The sequence below is a fragment of the Eutrema salsugineum genome, unplaced genomic scaffold, assembly GCF_000478725.1.
Source record: "Eutrema salsugineum unplaced genomic scaffold, Eutsalg1_0 scaffold_19, whole genome shotgun sequence".
NCBI classification, from domain to species: Eukaryota; Viridiplantae; Streptophyta; class Magnoliopsida; order Brassicales; family Brassicaceae; genus Eutrema; species Eutrema salsugineum.
Window position 1 is genome coordinate 374,620 of NW_006256838.1, and position 18,983 is coordinate 393,602.

The following is an 18,983-nucleotide window of genomic DNA, read 5'->3' on the forward strand; positions in this document are numbered from 1 at the left end:
AAATAGTATGAATGCAATCCTTCTAACAAAGATACTTATGTAAAAAAGAAAAGAAAAAATACTATGTCAATGAGGTCTAGAGAGTATAGTTTAAAATCAAAGCGACAGCTCCAAGTAGTGAAAACTGGGATTTATTTGTTGTGTTCACAACTTCACATCATAGTTCAAAAAGTAATATTATTGTAGTTATAATTATAATAATTCCTTAATCTTATACGCACGGAAAGCTAGTTCACGCGAGGAGAAACCCGGTTAACTGCTGAACCGGTCAAAATCGAACATACGTATGCCAATACCATCTTGTCAAATTACCTTTAGAAACATTGTTCACCTACAATTGCCGGTCACAAATCCAGGGCATTATTTAGCAAGAATCCATGTTTATTTCCACACCTCCTCTCTCACCAAATGTCACTCTCTCTCTTCTCTAACCCTAAAATCTCTTTCTGTTGTGTCTTTTTTCTCTTTCTTGAAGGAGTTCCTCTGTATCTTGTTAATATTCTCATGCCTAGTGAATCTCTGCTTTGATTCTTTTTTTTTTTTTGTGGGTTTGATTTATTTTCCGTGGAAGAAAGAGGAAAATGGAGAATATTGGTGTTGGTGTTGGTGTGCCGTTTTCCGATCTAACGGTGGAGAGGTATCCGTTAGGGTTCATGGATTTACTGGGTCTTCATCAAAGCATCTCACGTTATGCCCTGATCCATCCGCCGTCGATGCAGTTACCGGCGACACCGTCGTCGATCTCATCTACTTCGTGCGAAGCTCTGTCTGAAGATGAAAACAGTAGAGACTACGAGGAAGAAGAAGAGCAACATACGAGATATAAGCCGTCAGTTTTCGTATCCCTTCTTCCAAAAGTTTTTTTTTATAATACAACAAATTAAAATGTGTTTCGAAAAAACGACTCAGAGAAAAACTTTGGGGTTATAGGTTTAAATTAGCGAAGAGTAGAAGTGAACAAAAGAAGACGAGAGTGCCAAGAGTGTCATTCATCACGAAGAGCGAAGTTAATAATCTAGACGATGGTTATAAATGGAGAAAATACGGTCAAAAACCTGTCAGAAACAGCCCTTTCCCAAGGTAAAGTTTTAATCTCATTAATTTTGTACATGTGTTCTTATGATGATGATAATCAAAAAATCTCTAACGAGTTTTATAAATTTTTGTTTTTCTTTGGCAAGGAATTACTACCGTTGCACTACTTCTTGGTGTGACGTGAAAAAGAGAGTGGAGAGATCATTCAGTGATCCGAGCAATGTAATCACCACTTACGAAGGTCAACACACGCATCCTATACCACACATCATGTCTAAAAGAGTCAGCTTTGGGTCCAATGGCTCAGCTTCTGGGGCCCACTTTGGCCTGCCTAAACTCCCTCCTCAGCTTCATCATCAGCTTTTCGATTACAACAACCATCAACAACAACAACAAGAGCTGTCTTTTTTTGGAACCGAGTACCTTAACAGGCAAGAAAAAGGATCCGATCATGATGATGAAGATGATGATCATGATTATGTGATGAAGAAGAGTCGAACTCAGGATCTGCTTAATGGGGCTGGTTTAGTCAGAGACCATGGCCTTCTACAAGATGTTGTTCCAGCTCATATTATCAAGGAAGAGTATTAGTTAATCGCATAATGAAGTCTTAGGTTTAATTTTTCTACTTGTCAATGGCAACTAAAAAACAGTCCTTTACTTTGCCATCTTCAAAATGGATCATGTAAATGTTCCAATTTCGAAATCTTTTAAATTAAGTAGGATAATATGCTGTCACTTGTATTTTGATCATAATGAGTTTTGATTGAGATTTCTTCAATTCACAGTACCAGTTTGATCATAGGATAAAATCATTAAGCTTATTAATTAAACCGTATAAAGTTTAGGTACGTAGTTAAGGAGCATTTTTTTTTTGTGTGTCTTAGTTTTATAGTCACTATATGGATAGTATTATACTTGGTATCCAACCTCGAACCAAAATGTACAAGATGACGAGGCAATTTTATTAAGTTTAAGATTACTATATGTATATAGAAATCATGGAAGATTGATTAATTTCTTCTTCTTTTTTGTTACCGAAATTAATTTCTGTTTAATGGCCTTCTGACAGGAAAGCAAAACTTGCTGAGTTCAAAGGAATATTGATGGGAAAGAAAAAACTTAATTTAGTGTATGGAAAAACAAGGAAATGGGGAAAGATCAGTATATATAAAGTTTTAAGGAGAAGAAGAACAAATTCACCACTTGTATTTCATGATTACCCTCTGCGCGCGTTGAAAAAATAGTTTGAACTGTCAACGTCGTTTTGCTATTTTAAACTCTAACGTTTTCTTTTTGGTTTTTTTACCCTGTTCTTGTGGTTTTCTTCTAAAACCCAAAAACGAAAATAAAGGAAAAAACAAATTCAAAATTCTAACCTAACGTCAAATTAATAAATGATGTTTACTTTTAAGAAGAAAAATGACGTGTGGTGGACAATGATATATACTCTCATTTTATGTTGGTTGAAAACTCTGAGAGATTCTTTCCGTCTTCAAGCATTTTGGAAGCAGGATGAAAGATGTTATTTGAATTGAGTCAAACCCATATTCAGACCACACTATATGACCATTTCTATTTATAGAAATATTTGCTTTCATCACCAAACATTTCATCTGGTCGATCGTATCACTATCACATGGTCTTTACTCCAAACGGCGAAAAACAAACAAAGCAAATAACTTGTCATCAAACCTCGACATATTTTTATCTTACAGTACTAATAAAATTCGTGTAATTTTATAAATCTGTATATAGAGAAAAACCCCAGAAAAGACAAGTCATCGTCAAACCTCTATATACATTATTATACAATATCTTCCTTTGCAGTTGATGTAATTAAAAAAGTTCACGTTTTTTTAGCTTACATGTTATATATGTACAGTAATTCCAAAATATGATATTAGAGCTTGAACCGGACGGTCTCCTAGAGGTACATTCTTAATCTTACGATATGTCCAAAATTATGTCGATAAGATAGTTCCATCATTAAAAAATGTGAAGTTTTATATTGTGAAACTGCCGATGATTTATATGGATAAGAATCTATATATATTCTATAAAAATATACCCAGATATCGTAAATACGTTCTCGATTATACGGATTATTTCTTTTCTTGGTTTTCTGTATGTTCGTGTGTCCGTCTCTGTACTCGAATATACAAATTTTCCTGGAGAGTTCCTCGTACATTGGTATTTGTAAAGGGTAAAAGGGAACGTAACAATGTATTTTATTTTATTTCATTGGTTTAATAACGTAACATTTGTTTCTACTTTGGACATGTAAAATATAGGGAGGTTGAAGAAAGAGATTGTTAAAATCTTTTGCAAGAGGCAAAATTTGTATCATTTTCTCATACTCTCCCCAAAAAAAAACAATGTCAAGCTTTGTTTGTCCTTGTCTCCCTCCACCGGAAAACACAAAATTTTCCGGCTGTCTTAGTCTCGGACACAATCCGGAAAAAACCAATGAAATCTTCAACAAGATTTTTATGGACAACTACTCGGAATCAGCCTTGAAAGAATTCCAGTCAGATCCGGAACTAAGTGTGAATGTGATGAAAAACATCATCGCATCTTTCAATTGTAAAATCCATCATGAGATCATTAAAGAGAAAATAGGTTTCGCGGTGTGGATGGTTGGTGAATATTAATCATCGGTTCCAGAGATCGAAGATGGATTATCAGTAATCAAACGAAGCATTGGAGAATTACCTTTTCCTAGTGATCACCACCACAATGATCACAATGTTGGAACATGTCACTGGTTTGAAGAGTGTCGTCGAAAGCTACTCATGGAAGGAGGAGATGCGAAACTCCAAACTCAAATAGCCATTGCACTAACCAAACTTGTCGAGAAACTAGAAGTCTTTCCTCCCATTTTTCCAGCAAAAATCAGACGAGAAAGAACAGAATCTGCTAGGCTAATTGCGTCGATGCAGTCACTGCCTAAACCCGTCAATTTGGGACGTTCGACAATTGCTTTTTACACTGGAGAAGTTAGGAGATGCATCAGATCTATATGCCATCGAGATGAGGATCTTAAAAGGGTTTGTGATAAAGCAAGTGGTGAGAATCTGGTTAGCTTGCTTTCCAAGAAATTGAATGAAGATCAACAAAGAGACTTGTCTGACCAGGCGTTGTATCAGTTTGTAAGCATCCTCAATCATCTTAGATCACTCATCTAACTAGCTTCTTCGTTATTTTTATATATAGCGTGTTTTGATTCTTAATTCTCGTGACTACTTGTCATTGTCTTTTTTTTGTGGTATGAAACTTTAATATTTTCTTATTCATAGGAAGCAATCTTTTTCCGATCCAAAACTGCTGGTCTTCCTCTTCCATAGGAGAAGCAATATACAGATACATGTTTTTGAGAAGTCCATGCCCAAGCCGAGACCAATTTCCAGAGCAGTCGTGAATAAAATAATAATCTAGACAGAATAATTAAGGGGTGACTTATGTCTGTTTTACTATTGCATAATTGTTATTACGCTCATAATTTGTGTGTTGAACAGTTGAATTATGCAAACTCTAGCTTGTTTTTTACCAAAAAAAAAAAAGACTAGCTTGTTCAAATTACAATAAAAAATATTTAGAACATTTTATTTTGCTATTTTAAAATAATCTGGCAATGTTGGAATCGATTAAACATAATCTCTAATCCAGCTTTTGTCGTAAGGAAACATCTGATTCTCAAAAACCCAAAAGGACTTTAGCCTACGATATCCTGATGTTACATACCTTAGACCATTTCCAATTCTACTCCAAATTTTACTGCAAAATAGAGTTTGCAGCAAGATTATCTCCAACCCTGCTCTATTTTTTACGCAAACTCCATTTTGGAGTAAATTTTACTCCAACCCTACTCCATTTTTGACTACAAAATAGAGAAAAAATAGAGATTGCTCCATATTTGGAGTAAACCTTTATTTTACTCCATTTTGCAGCTATACTTTTTTTATTTACAATCTGATCCTTAAAATATTAAATCATTATAATTTTATATTTTTTATCAACACAACATTATTTTCGACATTATATATGGCTATATGCATTTTTTTTTCAGATATACACTTAATATTTGTATGACACATATCACTTTGACTTATATATATATATATATATATATATATATAAAATTAAAAAATGGTCTTTATGTATGTATATATATAACTATCGGTTTAATAATTAAGTTTTTATTTTATGATTCATGTTTATAAGATTTTTTGACAAGATTATAGGACTTTAATAGTTTTAAAAAATATAAAATAGACAATCATAAATATTTGAACACTAAAATTTTTATTTCAAAATATTACAACTTAAAATAAACTGAAAAATACACAACAAGTGCTAAAATCAAAGATAAACATAAAAATTTAACACAACAAATACAAACACTTTAATATTCTGCTAAATTGCTTCCTGATCCACCGATATCATTAAAATATTGTCCAAACGAAGTTGATGGAGGAGGAAATTCTTGAATTTGTTGTTGAGCATTCCGCTTTTGTAAAATTTTTGTTTGTTCGCCTTGAAGTTCAAATAGTTGATGATGACAATATCAGGTTCCAAGAGTTTTTCGGTCGATTTAGAGAAATCAAAGATAAAGAAGCTCATTTTTCACTTCGGAATGCATTAATTGATCATTTGTGGGAAAAATTTAGTAATTGTGATATTTAAATTTCCTAAGTATTATGATATTATGTATTTTTCTTTATTTAATAAAATTTCTTATGTTTTTATGATTTTATGTAATTTTTTTATTTGATAAATATTTTAATTTTATTAAATTCGTAAATTATAAATATTTTAGATAAAATAAAAATAAATGAGTTATATTGTAACTTCTAAAAGTTATAGGTTATTAAAAGTAAAAAAAAATAGAATCTATTAGGAATATTCTTTTTTGGAGTAAAAAATGGAGTTATACATTGGAATAAAACACAATTCCATTTTGGAGTTATTCCATTTTGGAGTAAAAAATGCAGATTTACATTGGAGATGGTCTTAAAACATGGACATTGCTCAAACTCATTTGGGTCTCTTAACATTTTTTTAATATTTTTTATTAAGATGGAGAGAATGATGATGAAACATGTGTCAGAGAAAAAATGAAGAACGAAAAAATAATTTGTTTCCTCCAAATTGAAGAACCAATTATGTGCATCCACCTGTTTTAAAAACGTCTCTTATACGTTCTAATATAAGCGATTTTTTCACTTTTAGATGCTATACTAATTAAAATAATAATATTTATTTTTAAGAGACGCTATAAGAGACAGCAATGTCCATGGTCTTAAAACGACTGCGTAAAACGTGAAAATGAATCGACGACGTTCGTCCTGGTAGTAATAAACGACAACGTTTTTCTTAAGGGCACGAGTGTTATTTTCCAGAAATCCAAGGTTCAAAACGAGAAATTGAAAATTTGGATTTTTGGTAGCTGTCGAATGTCGTCGATGTCATTTCTTCCTTCCGAACCCTAGCTCTAATTATCTCGTGTTCGAGAAATTGGGTCGCCATTGATTCGCACTTGGCAAGGTACAATAAACCCTAACATAAACTCTTCTCGTTCGCTTTCTTAGCCGCTGTCTGCTTTGTAATTATATGATCCGCATTACATCGTCACAATCGAGTTTGGTAACAGGAGTCATTCAAATTTCCCCGCAAGTTTTGTTTCAGTCACTTTTTGGAGGGTCTAATCGTATTTGTGATAGTCTTCAAGTTGATTAACTTTACTGCTTTGAATGAACCAACTCTCGATGATCATTGAATATTTGTCATTCAGATTGTTTCTGGAAAATGGGAACTAAAACTTGTGTCTTTATTTTCAGATGGCAAGCACCAGATCAGACCCAGAGCTTGATGACGACTTTAGTGAAATCTACAAGGAGTATACAGGTCCTTCCTGCACTGTGACCAACAATACCCAAGAAAAAGACAAACCTATCAAACGGCCTGAAGATGGATGTGATGAAGAAGAGGCACTACCTGATCCCAATTCTGTACCAACCGATTTCACTAGCCGAGAGGCTAAGGTTTGGGAGGCTAAATCCAAAGCTACTGAGAGGAATTGGAAGAAGAGAAAAGAAGAAGAAATGATCTGTAAAATATGTGGCGAGTCTGGTCATTTTACTCAGGTAATCCTCAAATTGTCTTCTGGTTAACTCCTCTGTAGTCTATTCATCATTCGTGCGTCTTTCTGATTGTTGCAATTTGTTCCTTGTTTTTTAGGGATGTCCATCGACACTTGGTGCCAACAGAAAATCTCAAGAATTCCTTGAAAGAGTACCGGCTAGGGACAAGAATGTAAGAGTTTTGTTTACTGAGAAAGTTATAGAAAGGATTGAAAGGGAGACCGGCTGCAAGATCAAAATGGATGAGAAGTTCATCATTGTTAGTGGCAAGGACAGGTTGATCTTGAGGAAAGGTGTAGATGCTGTTCACAAGGTTAAGGATGATGTTGATGTTAAAAGTTCTTCTGCCTCAGTCACTCACAGGAGCAGATCCAGGTCACCTAGGCGAACTTCTGTTGGTCCACCGCGTGCTCGAAACAACTCCGAACCTCGAAGACAGTACCCGCCATCACATGGTTCATCAAGTTTCTCAGAGCGCTCTGGAAGGCAAGATAAGTTCGTGGATAATCGTCTTCGCGAGGAGAATCGTGTTCGTGAGGATAATCGTGTTCGTGAGAACCAGCGAAATGCTTCCCGAGGATCTCCACAAGGTAGGGACAGGATAGGATACCTTAGAGAGCTGGTTATTGTCTGTTTTAGTCTGTTTTGGGGGAGGCATTTGACTGTTCTCTTCGGCATTTTTTGGCCGATAATGTCTTTTTCTTACCTTTATTTTGCAGCCAAAGGTAAGTCCTTATGTTCGAGCATTTTGTACAGTACTGAATTAAATAAATCAGTCTTTTGCATCTTGTCTGGTTGAAGTTGAGGTCATGTCTGTAATACACCCTTGGTTTAGTCTGGTGATCAAGCAGTTGACATTATTATTATTCATTTTATGAAGCTTATGGTAGTGACAGAGCCCGGAGTCGTTCTACACATTCAAAATCTCCAGGGCGGCCACGTTATAGTGGATGGGATAAACCGTATGATAGGCAAAAGTCTGAGGTGAGTGGTTATAGGTCTGAAAGATGGGATCAAGAAAGAATGGGTGGCTCCAGCGACATACAGGTGAGTCATCAGTTTGAACGCCCTGCTTTCCCACAGACGTTAGAAGATCTAGAATTGGAATATACGAGGGATGCAATGGAACTTGAAAAGAAACGCGACAAGGAAGAAGATGCAGAGAACAACAAGCATCGAGAGGTAAGAGATCCAGTGACTGATGTGTTCCTTTTATATTCAAAACCGAGTTTTAGGTGCTGTCACCTCAGAAATGGCAATTCCTGGCTGCAACTATGAAACTTTCATAGTTTTTTACATTTTAGTTGCTCATAGAGTATTAGATGGCAGCGGATAACTCCTGGTTTTGTTACTAGTTGAGTGACAAATATGAACAAAAAACAGATATAAGTCCCTAGTCTCCTTGTGAAATGCAACTCTTTTCGAGGAACTTCAGCTTCTGACATCAATTTGTGCGAGTTTTTAGACAATCCGGGAACTGAGAGAGAGTTACATGGAGAAACTGGCTGGGCTAAGGGCTATGAATGCTAAACAATGGGAAGAATTCCTTCAAGTTGATGCTCGGAGACGTCAACAGCAAGCACGGCAGCAAATCTCTGGTCTGAGTTATGGTAGTAACTATAGACAGTTTCCGTATGCTGAGTTTGATGAAGGTTATTCTGCCAACCCTCCTCCCTATGGTGGAAACAATGTCCCAATGGATTCTGAAGGCAGATACCCAAACCATGTAAAAGGCTATTCCTCAAGGCATCAAGACAACAATTATGGTTCTGGGTTCCAACGCCAGAGACGTGAGGACTATGGGAAAGCCTACAATCGTTATTAGACCATTGTTGTGAGATCTTGCTTGGTAAGTTGTTTCTCCCCTGTCTGAAGACAAAAACTAGTGATTTGCTGTTGTTGGAGTTTATGGTTTTGATTGAGTAGCAGATGCAAGTGTAAATTGTGATCCTTGAATCGTCAAATCTTTTGTGTCTCTCTCGACTCTGTGGCCTAAAAAGGTTTCTGAAATTTTCAGGGTCTGCTGTATCTGATTTACGACGAACAAGTCAAATCTCACCTCCAGATCTGTTGGTAGGTAATCTGAATTCTTATTAGGCTGTACAATCCGCAACCAAGGTCCAATCTTCCGTTGCTGGTTAGGCCACTAATATATGTTTTTAATACTGTCCTTGTCCATGCAACAAAGATCACCTGTAACTGCTAGCTATATCTGCTCTTCCCTTTGGGATTGTCTTTTACATTCTAAAGATTTATTTATTTTATTTTATTTTTGCTTCAAGATTAATGACAGAACCATGTCATTGTACTCACAGTTGAGCCTTTAAACAGATTACTTTCATCAAGATTTGTTTCAGTTGGGAACACTCCTTTGATTTTGTCAAAATGATTTTTGTCTGGCCATTGATTCCACTTTCCATTGTTTTTAGCTTCCCAAGAGTTCACGTCGCAGAGCAGAAGAAGTTTGTTTAATAAATCTCACAGCAGCCGTAATGTGGTGACACTAATGCCTCGTGGATCCGAGCAAACTCACTGCAATTAACGTTCGACTCTTCGTTTCCATTTTTTCTTAATAGACCGTTAAAGAGTTAATGAGAAATTGTTTATTAACAAATTAAATATGGTGCATTTATAATCAAATTAATGGAGTATATAACTCTGTTAAAAAGAAAAGTATGGACGTAATTAGCAGTAAGTTCGATTTCTCAAGGTTCTAAACAGAAGATTTGTGTCAGAAATTCGACATATCTCTTTTAGGACTTGTTTGAATGGTGTCTGACTGTGTGGTCATGAAGACATTATTGATGATACTATCGCAGTAAACAAATGGAGTAATAATATCCTGGTGAATCTTAATGGTCGAGATGACAGGTATCATCTTTTTAATGCATTCAACATTCGACTCTTGGTTTTCCTCTACAAAGGAATTGCGACTTTTGCAATTCCCGTTGTATTTTTATATAAAGAGGTAACATGTAGGTTTATGCTTGTACACATCCCTTTCCTCTCACAATACCTTGTCAAAGATGTCTTCCTCGATTGTGCAAATCGGAGCAGCTCGCATCAAAACAACCGTAACTGAAAAAGAGAGCGACATCAACCGTGTTGTGAAGACATTCTTGTCCAACAACAACAACCAGAAGAAGATCATTGGTCTTGACACAGAACGAGCACAAAAGGCAAAAAAACAAATCAAAACCGCCTTGCTCCAACTCTGCGATGGAGACAATTGTCTAATAGTGCAACTTCCGAGTGATGATGATGATGATGATGATGAAGATGATGAGAATCTTCCTCTATCTCTCTTCAATTTTCTCAATCTACCCGATTTCACCTTTGTGGGCATTGGCATAAACAAGACTCTTATGAAGCTCGAGAGTGAGTTTGGTTTGACTTGCAAGAATGCTGTCGAGATTGGTCCCTCCACGTGGAACCAGATCTCCAATAAGACGGCCGATGTGAAATCTCATATCGATAATGTTGTTTCTTCGACTGAGAAACCAACCGTATTCGACGACTGGGACAAATTTCTTCTAAGCAAGAAGCAGATTAAGCTCGCAGCCTCCAATGCTTACTTGGCTTTTGGCATCGGGAACGTTCTGTTGGATGGTTTCGGATTTTAAGTTTACAAATTTAGATTGTCTGTTCTGTTTGGTTTTTTTTTTGTTCACTTTGTTTTTATTTTCCTTGTTTCTTTCATTATGTCTAGTTTGCATTTTCAACCGAGGACGTTCTCGTCACTAGCTACCTAAATCTTCTAGGCCACAAAGTATAATATTTGGAAAGGTTTGGCGTTAATTACAAATTCCGTCGCTCTGCTTCGCGTGACACGGCCACATTCAACGTTAAATTAGCCAGCGTCAAGCTACACAATATTTGGAAACATTTGGACCCTATTATAAAATTCATTTGTACTGGGCCTCATAATAATAATAAACACTAATTTGGGCCTATTATCAGTCCACATAATGGACTATTGGGCCGTTTTCCTAACAAATTTGGCGGCGGCTAAAGGATGTTTTTGTTAAGAAACGTGTTTAAATCGGAAAATTTCTATCAAGACTTCTCCGCTGCCGAACCCTAGCTTTCATAACTTCATTCGTTCGTTCTGCTTCCGCTACTCGTGCTTCCTCGGGTATCAATTGATTCGCGCGATGGGTACCGAAAGGAAGAGGAAAGTTAGTTTGTTCGATGTCATGGACGATCCATCGGTTCCGGCGAAGAATGTCAAAGCCAATGGTCTCGCCGACGTCCACAGTCTCATCAATAAGTGGAACGGAAAGCCGTATTCGCCCAAATACTATGAAATCCTGGAGAAGCGGAGGACTTTACCTGTCTGGCTTCAAAAAGAGGAGTTTCTCAGAACTCTAAAGGACAATCAAACCCTAATTCTGGTTGGTGAGACCGGGAGTGGTAAAACTACCCAGGTAAAGTGGTCGAATTTGATCAATTGTTTGATATGTCTGCTTAGGAATGAGAGTAGCTTGAGGAGGGTTTAGTTTGATTTTGTCGGTGTGTGTCTAGAATATGAAAAGTTTGACATTGGTTTTTGTTTATTGTACAGATTCCACAGTTTGTTATAGATGCTGTGGATGCTGAAACCCCGGATAAGCGTAGGAAGTGGTTGGTCGGATGTACACAGCCTCGTAGAGTTGCAGCCATGTCTGTTTCCAGGCGTGTTGCTGATGAGATGGATGTGGCTATTGGGGAAGAAGTTGGTTACAGCATCCGTTTCGAGGATTGCAGTGGCCCCAGAACGGTGCTTAAGTAAGACTATCGTCTCTCTTTAGCATCTCATCTTTTGTTATCTATGTACTTGTGGGCTTGGATCTAATTGTGTGTTACTCACCATTACCAGGTATTTGACTGATGGTATGCTGCTGAGAGAAGCCATGGCGGATCCTCTTTTAGAGAGATACAAAGTGATTATTCTCGATGAGGCTCACGAAAGAACTCTAGCCACGGATGTGCTCTTTGGTCTTCTTAAAGAGGTGTTGAGAAATAGGCCTGATCTTAAGTTAGTTGTGATGAGTGCAACTCTAGAAGCTGAAAAGTTTCAGGAATATTTTAGCGGTGCGCCTCTGATGAAAGTTCCTGGTAGGCTTCATCCCGTTGAGATCTTCTACACTCAGGAGCCTGAGAGGGATTATCTTGAAGCTGCTATTAGGACTGTTGTCCAGATACACATGTGTGAGCCACCTGGGGATATTCTTGTTTTCTTAACTGGAGAGGAGGAGATTGAAGATGCATGCCGCAAAATCAACAAGGAGGTTGGTAATCTTGGGGATCAAGTCGGGCCTGTGAAAGCTGTACCATTGTATTCCACTCTCCCACCTGCGATGCAGCAGAAGATATTTGATCCTGCTCCAGAGCCGTTAACAGAGGGTGGTCCTCCTGGGCGAAAGATTGTTGTCTCAACCAATATTGCTGAGACTTCTTTAACCATCGATGGGATTGTGTACGTCATCGACCCTGGTTTTGCGAAGCAAAAAGTCTACAACCCACGAATCCGTGTTGAGTCGTTGTTGGTGTCCCCAATATCAAAGGCTAGTGCTCACCAGAGATCAGGTCGTGCCGGTAGAACACGGCCTGGAAAATGTTTCAGGCTTTATACAGAGAAAAGTTTCAATAATGACTTGCAGCCGCAGACGTATCCTGAAATATTGAGATCAAACCTTGCCAACACAGTTCTGACCTTGAAGAAACTGGGTATAGATGACTTGGTGCACTTCGATTTTATGGACCCCCCTGCTCCGGAGACACTGATGCGAGCCTTGGAGGTTTTAAATTATTTGGGAGCACTTGATGATGAAGGTAACTTGACAAAGACAGGTGAGATAATGAGTGAGTTCCCCTTGGATCCGCAGATGGCGAAGATGCTCATAGTCAGTCCTGAATTCAACTGCTCGAATGAGATACTCTCGGTGTCGGCAATGCTCTCAGGTACGCCCTTTGCTTGTATCTATTTGTTCTCGTCATCTTGGGGTAGGTATGTAGGTGCGGGTAGGCTTAAGCATGCTACTAGTAGTTTCCATTCACCTGCTTGTTTCTCTGTGTTTAGTCTATGTGCATTATAACTCATCTTTACCCGTTCATGCGTATATTGTCTAGAGTCAAACAGTAGAGTTTAGGTTGTCATCAGCAGTCCCTATAGTCTTGGTTCTGCATGTTAGGGGTGTCTTAAGTAAGTGCTGATGCAGATAGTTGCAGTTTCTCAGTTATTCTCTATCATGAAGCAAATGGTATCAGTCTCTTCGCCTCTATGCATCTGCTGACCTCTTCCATGGGCCTCTTCTGTTAAAAAAAACCAATTCTTTCTTTAGTACCGAATTGCTTTATCCGGCCTAGAGAGGCTCAAAAAGCAGCAGATGAAGCAAAAGCTAGGTTTGGACACATTGATGGAGATCACCTCACGCTGCTAAACGTCTACCACGCTTTTAAGCAAAACAGTAAGTTGTATTTCTCATTCTCATTCTCTTCCTCTCTTGTTATAGCCAAAATAAAACGACAATAACAAACTTGGTCAATATGATTTCTTACAGATGAAGACCCAAACTGGTGCTACGAAAACTTCATCAACAGTAGAGCCATGAAATCTGCAGACAATGTTAGACAGCAGCTAGTGAGGATAATGTCGAGATTTAATTTGAAGATGTGCAGCACGGATTTCAATAGCCGCGACTACTACATCAACATAAGAAAGGCCATGCTTGCCGGTTATTTCATGCAAGTGGCTCACCTCGAACGCACTGGCAATTACTTGACCGTCAAAGATAACCAAGTATGTCTAAGCAAATCCGCTTTACAGTGCTGTTTCTAATGAAGAAGATTCTCTCTTTTATGTATCTGATGGTAAAAAAAACTCTTATTTGGCAGGTGGTTCATTTGCATCCATCCAATTGCTTGGATCACAAACCTGAGTGGGTAATCTACAACGAATATGTTTTGACTAGCCGGAATTTCATCAGAACTGTGACCGATATTCGCGGTGAATGGTAAGTCCTTTCATTTCCTGTTCTTGTTTTCTTGGGTTTAGTATCTCTGTCAAGTTTTCCGTTTCTGAAAAAAATCCTTCCTTTTTGTGATGGATGGATAAATTCGCAGGCTGGTAGATGTTGCTCCTCATTATTACGATCTTTCCAACTTTCCCAACTGCGAGGCGAAACGTGTCCTCGAGAAGCTTTACAAGAAGAGAGAGAGGGAGAAGGAAGAGAGCAAGAACCGCAAGTGAGAATGATAATCGTATTTGCATCTACCCAAAAAGTTTGTTCTTTTTAAGAGTTTTTGATCCGATTCCCCTTACTAAATTTTCTTTCACAATTATCTATATGAAGACATTGGTTTTCTGTATACATTGAATTATGACAATTAGCAAATGATAATCTCGGAATTTGATGGTTTTAAAATGTGATTGACAAATCTGAAGAAAATATTGATATTTTCAAGACAAAAGGCACAGATAAATAGTTGATGACTCAAAAACTACCATGGGGGCAGCCACAATTATTCGAAACTTCGACTTTCCATTGTCACTTTCTCTTTCTTTAGCAATGATCCTTGTCTCTGCAACTCAGTAGTCTTGCTTGAAACATCTTCAATGTTTTCTTCACATTTCCTTTTTTGATTGTCTTCCTCTGTGATTTCTCCCTCATTAACAAGTATTTTCATTACAATGATCATCGATTTTTTCCATAAAACTATTACTTTGTATTCTTTTTCCCAGTTCTACAATCTTCGTTGTCTACTTCCATTTATATAAAGGTATTTTCCACTATTATTCGTTTGAAAATTGTTTCGCGAAAGAAGATTTCAATACACCTTTTCACCCTAAACTGCAAAAAGAAGAAAAAGGGAATCTCAAAGTCACATGTGAGTTATGACAAAAGTAAAACAATCAAAAATGCAAAAATCAGTGAATCATGAAAGTGTCATATATATGTTCCTGTAAAAGACCATTTTTCATGTACAGACTATAATGTTAATTTTGAACGGAAAGAGAAAGATGTATGTTAATGCATATTAGTTTAGAGTAAATATGCTCTTTAGTCGTAAACTCGTAATTATATCATCTCTAAAAATGCAATTAACCTTTTAAGCGTCCAAGGCATGTATACAGTGTATATGCAATGGATAAAAAATTTAGTTTTCTTCGTCACCGCTTAAAAATAACATCTAATAAACTGGCTTCTAGTTGTTTTTTCTTTGTTTCTAGTCTTTTAAATATCAGAACTGGCTCTACTTATATATGAGTAAAGTTCTGTGATATTTTAAGTGTACATATGGTAAATGTTAGTTTCTCAACAAAAATAAAATAAAACAGAGACAAAGAGTTATAGAGAAGAAGAAGAAGAAGAAGAAGAAGAAGAAGAAGAAGAAAATGCCTTTTGAAATTGTGATTGCTGTCATGTATGTGGGCTTGATGGTTGCGTATGTGTATGGATACATTAAGGTCTTACTTTTTGTTTGTCTGCTCATAGGATTTGGTATATGAAGTGATTCACAACATGATGATCAGTGATCACTACTCAATCGAAGCCATTTATATTTATTTCAAGTTTTGTGTGTTTTTCATGTAAATAACGACATGATGTTCATTTATATTTATGTATCTTCATTTTCAAGTTACGGAATGGGAACTCAGATTTTCTGAATCGAAGGCGTGGAGACTCTTGAGACTAATTACGAGTTTCTTGATTTTTTTTTAAAGACACAAGACACAGAGACTTTTGACTAACTACAGCTAAAAGTTTCTTCTACGACCAACATACAGACTACTCAAATAGTTTTATAACACAAACCCATTTAGAAGTATGGCTTGCTTATTACCATGGGGCAGTCACAGTTGCCCGAAACTCCTGCTCCACATTCTGAACCTTTTGGTCGAGAACCGCTGCGTGAGAGTGCATCCGAGCTATCTCCTTGTCCATTGTCACTTTCTCTTCCTTCAGCAATGCTTCTTGTCTCTTCAATTCAACAATCTTCCTTGAGACTTCTTCAATGTCTTCTTCACACTTCCGTCTTTTATTGTCTTTCTCTGTGATCCCTCTCTCAACAACTTGTAACTCTTCCAATGCCCATGTCTGGCTTTCTTTAATGCACAATAGCTTGCCGATCCGAGATCTTGGTGCTGTTGCATCGAACCCGTGTTCCTCTAGCTTGCGAAAACACTCGTTGATCCTGTTCAACGCGCTTATTGGATCGTCGACTTGTATGTTGTTCACTTTCTCTAACAGCCCAGTGAACTTCACCATTGCACCTATGGCGTCTCCTTCGCGCGACTCTTCTTCGCACTCTAGCAGTGGAATGAAATGTGGACGTTGTGGCACAGCTTTGAAGATCTCCATTGATTCAAGGACTTTCCAACAAGGTGACTTCTTTGCAAATGGCAGAACCATTGTCGAGTCTTTCGCTGCAGGAGCTTCCACAACATCGACGTGCTTTTCCACAACAGAATTAAGCATTGGATCAGGAGTGCGAGAAGCGGATTGCCCTGAGGAAGAGATTAAAAAGCAAAACACAAAGCAATGAGAACCGAAAGCTAAAATGAGTATCAATTGTTCAGCACGAAACCGATGATGAATTTCACCTTGGATCCATGAAGCGAGAGGCTGATTCTCATCAGACATATCGGCGAGTCCAACATTACCAGCCTCACCTACAAGGTAATGTTAGGCCAAGAATGTTTCAAGATTGCAAAGACACAAAATTTACTTATCCATCAAAGTTAAGACGACATACCAGTCTTTTGCTTTTGCTTAGGCTCTGTGCTTATGAACTTACGTGGTTGTCGTCCTCTTTTCCTCTTATTAACGTTCTCTCTGTTTTTCGACTCCTCAGGTCCCTGCATAGAATCAACAGGATGAACAACCGACAAAAATGTTAAACGATGCTACAAACTAAACCTTCACCTTCTCTCCGGCAGCATCATTTGCAGAGCCCTTTTGAGTTTTCATTGCCACAAGTTTCTTCCTCGGAGATGTTTTTCCTTGTGTTTTGACCGGTGGTTTTGTCAGACGTGGTGCGGCCACACCCAGGACTAACGATGAGTAAAACTCTTTTGCTGGAAATAGTAATACGTAGATTCATTTCGTTACACAAAAAACTTCCAACTAAAATAACCATCACACTTGTTAAGGTAAAGAACGATGAAACAATTACTTGCTGCTATCTTCGGTTGGCTTGCGACTGCAGTGATCACAGCATTAGCCTTTTTACTTGCTAAATCTCCAGATGACTGCTGCATAAATCACACAAAGTTTATGTCATCGTAGCCGGATTGCTTCAAGCAAGTAAAATTCACGGATTCAACTTAAAGACTGTTGAAGTAGAGAGAAAGAGAGGGGAAGAAAATATCTAACTCACAACTGCAGTTTGGGAGAGCTGTGTTTCATTGTCAAATACAGATTCTTTACCAGCTTCTCCAATAAGAGGATTCTGTATGGTGCCACTAGAAGAGCGTGTCACCCTCAATTTTTTCCCAGCAGCAGAAGCTTTGATGTCTCTCAAGGCACTTCGAACAGTTATCCTTATGCGCGTTGAAGCAGTTGTTTCTTCAGCTGCATGCGGACTCTCCTCTCTACCCAAAACCTAAAATCGGAAACACAGATTCTGATTTCAATGCATGTTCTCCAAAAGATCCAGTAAATTTACACACGATGGTGTTTCGAATTTAAAGAAACCAATGTAACATAGAAGTAACAAGGGACCTGTTCTTCTGTTTGCCAAGCTCCATCTTTCCACTCCATAGATGGTCTTAGCTGCAAGTGGCCAAAGTCTTTACTTTGCTTGTTTTGGCCCAAAAGCACAGAGTATCTCTTCCCGGAAAGAACTTTCATTACTACACCTTGACACCATCCACACTCGAGAAGCGCATCCACGTTTTGCATCAACCTAAAAGCGTCTAAACAAGAAGGCGGTGGTGAAGGCCGGATTTTGGAATAAGGAACGCTTGTCTTGTTGCATTCACCGCTCAAAGTCTTGTACTTGACCAGCAATGTCCCATCCTCATTCTCCTTAATGGCTATAGCCGGAGCCCAAACATCCCCAAAAGGTTCAACCTCATTTCTAACTTCTAATGTTTTCCCGGCGCTAAAATCCGACTCCGTCAATTGCTTCAACAGAACAAAAATAGTGAAATGAGTTGTTCATAATATATATCTATATAGCAAAAGAGATGAGTAAAAGAGAGAAGATTTACTCGTTTCTCGCAGCGAAACCATTCTTCATCTTTCCAAACCAAATGTGGGCGCAAATGATTTCGTTCAAGCTCGATGACATCAGGTTCGAATCTGAGGTACACTAAGAAACGCCGAAATCCCAAAACTTTAACGACCCAACCAGACCACCAGGCACCTTGATGAGCAGCGTCAATCATGTCACCTTCCTCAAAATCGAGGTCGGGAAACGGATCCTGAGGCGGAGCTGGACGAATTAGACGATGGAAAGAGGTTGTGACTAACGGAGGCGAGTAGTCTTCTTTGACCAGAGGCTTCAAATGGCGAACAGAGAGCTTCTTCCGCTTCGATTTAGAAAGGTTTTCTTCGAGAAGAGCTCGATACCATACATACCCAGTACCATGGTCGAAAGTGACTTCAATTTCGGAGCCTTTACAAGCGAAGAGTTTCTCCTTTCTCCCAGTAGTTAACAACATTGCTCTTCAGAAATCACTTCTTCTCTCTTCTTCACCCAGACCTAGAACACTAGACCAGAGAGATGAAAGATAGAGAAACCCACTTTACTGTACTTGTGAATCCTTGAAAAAAATGCCGCTCAGAATAAATTCCTTTTTTTTTTTTCGTTCAATCT

At 37.9% G+C, this 18,983-nt stretch overlaps 5 protein-coding genes across 10 annotated transcripts; 4 read left to right on the forward strand and 1 right to left on the reverse strand.

Annotated features, from left to right (window-relative positions):
• Window positions 1-550: 550 nt before the first annotated feature.
• LOC18020161 (probable WRKY transcription factor 68) lies at window positions 551-1,696 on the forward strand. The gene is made up of 3 exons (XM_006402320.2): window positions 551-829; window positions 931-1,080; window positions 1,182-1,696. The coding sequence occupies exons 1-3, from the start codon at window positions 582-584 to the stop codon at window positions 1,624-1,626; spliced, it is 843 nt and encodes a 280-aa protein (XP_006402383.1). The 5' UTR covers window positions 551-581; the 3' UTR covers window positions 1,627-1,696.
• Window positions 1,697-6,477: 4,781 nt separating this feature from the next.
• LOC18020162 (serine/Arginine-related protein 53) lies at window positions 6,478-9,515 on the forward strand. Its single transcript, XM_006402321.2, has 6 exons — window positions 6,478-6,582; window positions 6,876-7,181; window positions 7,276-7,768; window positions 8,059-8,360; window positions 8,644-9,027; window positions 9,196-9,515. Exons 2-5 carry the CDS (start codon window positions 6,876-6,878, stop codon window positions 9,001-9,003), a joined length of 1,461 nt encoding a protein of 486 aa, XP_006402384.1. The 5' UTR covers window positions 6,478-6,582; the 3' UTR covers window positions 9,004-9,027; window positions 9,196-9,515.
• Window positions 9,516-10,204: 689 nt separating this feature from the next.
• Window positions 10,205-10,801, forward strand: LOC18020163. The gene has a single exon (XM_006402322.1). It carries the CDS (start codon window positions 10,205-10,207, stop codon window positions 10,799-10,801), a length of 597 nt encoding a protein of 198 aa, XP_006402385.1.
• A 430-nt stretch (window positions 10,802-11,231) lies between these two features.
• LOC18020164 (probable pre-mRNA-splicing factor ATP-dependent RNA helicase DEAH2) lies at window positions 11,232-14,568 on the forward strand. 4 transcript variants are annotated; one of them, XM_006402323.2, is made up of 7 exons: window positions 11,232-11,605; window positions 11,743-11,945; window positions 12,037-13,121; window positions 13,502-13,627; window positions 13,721-13,959; window positions 14,055-14,173; window positions 14,283-14,568. In XM_006402323.2, exons 1-7 carry the CDS (start codon window positions 11,333-11,335, stop codon window positions 14,407-14,409), a joined length of 2,172 nt encoding a protein of 723 aa, XP_006402386.1. In that variant the 5' UTR covers window positions 11,232-11,332; the 3' UTR covers window positions 14,410-14,568. The 4 variants fall into 4 exon arrangements, 1 of the variants encoding a protein (XP_006402386.1); XR_002899889.1 differs by lacking the exon at window positions 14,283-14,568 and having other exon boundaries at window positions 13,379-13,627; window positions 14,055-14,158; XR_002899890.1 differs by lacking the exon at window positions 14,283-14,568 and having other exon boundaries at window positions 13,397-13,627; window positions 14,055-14,158.
• Window positions 14,569-15,844: 1,276 nt separating this feature from the next.
• LOC18020165 (DUF724 domain-containing protein 7) lies at window positions 15,845-18,955 on the reverse strand. 3 transcript variants are annotated; one of them, XM_006402325.2, is made up of 8 exons: window positions 18,376-18,955; window positions 17,885-18,289; window positions 17,541-17,765; window positions 17,337-17,415; window positions 17,087-17,238; window positions 16,917-17,019; window positions 16,765-16,833; window positions 15,845-16,668 (listed from the first exon to the last, which is right to left on the reverse strand). In XM_006402325.2, the coding sequence occupies exons 1-8, from the start codon at window positions 18,826-18,828 to the stop codon at window positions 16,001-16,003; spliced, it is 2,154 nt and encodes a 717-aa protein (XP_006402388.1). In that variant the 5' UTR covers window positions 18,829-18,955; the 3' UTR covers window positions 15,845-16,000. The 3 variants fall into 3 exon arrangements, with proteins under 3 accessions (XP_006402388.1, XP_024012966.1, XP_024012965.1); XM_024157198.1 differs by having other exon boundaries at window positions 15,845-16,833; window positions 17,337-17,412; XM_024157197.1 differs by having other exon boundaries at window positions 15,845-16,833.
• Between the last annotated feature and the right edge of the window lie 28 nt (window positions 18,956-18,983).